This window comes from Monopterus albus, unplaced genomic scaffold (genome assembly GCF_001952655.1).
Source record: "Monopterus albus unplaced genomic scaffold, M_albus_1.0 scaffold3.1, whole genome shotgun sequence".
NCBI classification, from domain to species: Eukaryota; Metazoa; Chordata; class Actinopteri; order Synbranchiformes; family Synbranchidae; genus Monopterus; species Monopterus albus.
The window spans coordinates 8703945-8707509 of record NW_018127883.1 but is presented as its reverse complement, the minus strand read 5'-3'; the positions used below and the strand labels follow the sequence as shown (position 1 = coordinate 8707509).

At 41.0% G+C, this 3565-nt stretch overlaps 1 protein-coding gene across 3 annotated transcripts in view; it reads left to right on the top strand.

Moving 5' to 3' along the window:
- The first annotated feature begins 683 nt into the window (after positions 1 to 683).
- adgra1b (adhesion G protein-coupled receptor A1b) overlaps positions 684 to 3565 on the top strand; it is a 163788-nt gene continuing 160906 nt past the window's right edge. For all 3 annotated transcript variants that reach the window (XM_020599331.1, XM_020599338.1, XM_020599323.1), the window contains exon 1: positions 684 to 1380. In XM_020599331.1, coding sequence (XP_020454987.1) covers positions 1163 to 1380 — 218 coding nt within the window. In that variant the 5' untranslated portion in view covers positions 684 to 1162. The remainder of the gene's footprint in view (positions 1381 to 3565) is intronic.

Below are 3565 nucleotides of genomic sequence, written 5' to 3'. Positions count from 1 at the left end.
GGCAGCCTTTCTCTGCTTTAACTAACCTTGCATTTAACAGCCTGAGGAAGACATCCTGGCTACACTAACATCTTCTAATACAACAGATCTCTAATCAATATCTATCTAACTAAGAAATTACCTAACAACCTCTTCGTCCTGGTCTCCTTAGTTATCACTGCCCTTCCCTGGTTGTAAGTATTATGGACCCTGTTATGTTGTCACTTTGTTGTATTTATTCCAATAAACCACCTTTTTTGTACTAGCACCTGGGTCAGCCATCTTGAGTCCAACCCCAGTTCTCCCTCACCCTCCTGGTGAGGGGGACTAACCATAACAGATTTGCAGCTCTTCCAGAGAAAATGAAGAGAATAAATCAAACACTTTTCATCAAAAAGTTTAAATGTTTTGAGTTTAGGAAATTATGCCTGACACAAATGCATTGTAGACTTCTGCAGATCTAACAGTGGGGCCCACCTGGCACCATAGATAAATAGGTTCATTTCAGGTTTATTTCCTCCTCCAGTGGTGACTGTTTGGATCAGTGTTGACTCCCTTTCTCTGGTGCTAAAATTAACAATTGTATAAAAGGAATAAAAGAAAATGGCCACTTAATTGTGCTTTATTGATGTAAGACGCTGTGGTCTACTGTATATGTTTGGGATATGAAATCCACACTGAAGCCTGTCAGGTCCCAGCGGGGAGGGACTTTCTGGACACCACATGCGCAACAGGTCGAAATGCACAAGAAGTGCATGATGAGAGTGAGTGACAATAGGGCGTGCAGTAGCTCAGACAGAAGAAAGAGTTTAAGTGGGTCATGAGGGACAAATTCTTACTTGATTTATGCAACTCGTCGGAAAGGATGTATCGCAGTAAAGTTTATCCTGACTTGGAAAGCACGCCGTTGCAAGTTTTGTGCCTACGCATGCCACGGCACAGAAGACAATTTGAAGAACGTAAAACAACAGAAAATGTGAACGACTCAGCGTTTCACACCTCGGATGTGGGACTTTAATTTCAATTTCGCCAAAGTAGTGTCGAAAGTTTCCTGCTCTCTGGAACGGAGCAGGGTTCTGGGCTACTTTATTGTAACTAAAGGCAACGTAAAATGGTCTTGTCACCGAAGCCGAGTGGACATAATCTGAGAGAAGCGTGTATTTAAAAAGAATCTCAGTCCACCATGAGAGCGCTGAATCTACTGTACCTAATAGTCGGGCTGTGGGAGTCGAGCCTGGGCAACAGAAACTGTCCGGACCTGATCGTTGACAGCTGTCATTGCTCCGCTGAGAGGTCCAAGGAGCTGAGCAGGCAGCGCATCCGAGTCAAAGTGGTGTGTGATGATGTGGACTTGATGGACACTCTGCAGCCCAGCTTCTTACCTAACAAAACCGTTTCTCTGTAAGTAGCTTTCACTGACAGTTTCATAAAGTACCACTGATACTGATAGTAATTTAAAGACTAACAAATCAGTGGGCCCCAAAATGTGTCCTGGGCCACATTCAGGCTACTTCATTCAGTGCTGACTCGGATCTGAACTGGGTTGTGTAAGATATAATAATAGTGAGAAGTACAAAGATCATTCCACCCCCAAATTGCGATATTTTTGTGGACAGAATTTTCTGGGAGGGCCCTGGAGCTCTGTAAAGGGCCACAGGAGAACCTTAAATCACAGTTATTGGACTTGAATGCATGAAAAAGAGCATTAATCCTTTTACAGAAGGATAAATGTAATGAATTAGGATTAATTTAATTTAATGTTATTGAAAATTATATAATTGTAATAGTGTTTATTTAGATATGTAATCTCACTGAAATCAAGATCTGTTTTGCAAGAACATTTGATTACAGCAGAAGAAATAAAACCAGTGATAACACACAGCCAGTCACAAATATACACATACAGACAGCATCAGAGACATTCATACACATCTCTAAAAAGTTCAGTAGGATGAGACTTTTATGTTTAATGTCCTCCCAGTTTCAGTCTCTACTGGTTGGGTAACGTATGTTGGACAGTTCTGGGATCTGCTTTAGAAAACAAAAGTTTTAATGTGACGTACTGAGGTCACACCTGTAGGAGACATTTCTAAACTAACATGATAGCCCTCCTCTTTTTGCTAGCACCGGATTACTTTTTTCACATAGTGTACAGTGATACAATACAATGGTGGCTTCTGTAATGAAAAATTTAAATTATCTGGAGTCATAATGTTTATTCTGTAAATTGATTTGTCAGCAACAGCTAGTCCTTGGAAATGTTACTTACTGCTGAATCAGTGATTCAGATAATGGCAAAGAAAACTATGCCTCATTGTGCTTTTGGACCCTTCGTGGTAGCCAGAACCCACTTTGGAGACGAGCCATCCCTTTGTAAGCCATGTTCCAGCCTCACCTTGCTTGTGTTGTTACACTTGCCACATTTGCATAAATCTTTTGCCTTTCACTAAGCTCTATGGATATTATTTGCATTGTATTCAAAGTTATTTTCACCTAGATTCTGCACTTCAATGGAGACTTTGAAAAACCTCACTCGGTATTCATCTGTGCCTCCCTTGTAGATGAAATAGCACTTCAAACAATTGAGGGGTTAATAAATTTCACCACACGTCCCCCTCTCTTTCTGCAGGTGCTCAGATTGATTGTTAGATTAATAGACTTTTATTCTTGGAAACCTGAGGTCTGCCTTTGGAGTGTAAGAGCATATACTATAATGTAAAGGCCCTTGCCCATTTACAGCTGACCACTCATTCTTAGCTACAAGCACTGTCCATTAATGGGAGTACTTTGCTTACTGCATTTGATTCAGAGAGGTGTTTGCTTTCATGTAGGCACAAATGCTTTTGTTCTTTAAGTTGATAATATGTAATGGCTTTGTTCACCATTATACAGTTATTATCACACTAACTGGATACTTTTACTGAATGACACCTGAAAAATCTGAGGTGTGTAGGAAAGCTGTGTTAGGATTAGACCAGTATCAGGAAGTATAATCATCTGTCACTCCTAGTCCTTGATGAATTAAATTCTATAGTCAAACTGTAGCTAGCCAGGAAGCAGTTTTCCCTGGGTTTGGAAATGTAACCTTTATCAGGCTGAAGTGGCCTCCCTGCTTTCTCTTTTGTTTAGATGTGCTGTGCAAATAAACATATATAGCAGGGGAAGTATGCACATACTGGTATCCCCCTGTAGACTGCCCAAGAAATGGACTCCCAAATGTCTCCCCATGTGCTCTCTTCTTCTTCTTCTCCTGAGCTCACCTCCTATGTAGACTAGAGAAATGCATTTCCTGTCAAAAATGCATGTGGATGCTGATATGCTGAAGGATTGCCCTGAAAATGCCTGAAATCAAATGTTGAAAGAGCTGAAGGATGAGAAGAAATGGCTGAAGTTTTTTGCTGAAATAGTTGAAGGTTGAGATGCAATGGTCAAAGGTCAAAGTGTTTATTTGTCATATGCACAGTTAGGAAACGTGCTTCCCTGTACAGTGGTTGTACTGCCATACCAGACAGTGATACAGCTGGTCAAGATGCTCTTGACGATGCAGCTGTAGAAGCTGCAAAAGATCCTAGGGGACATGCCCAAC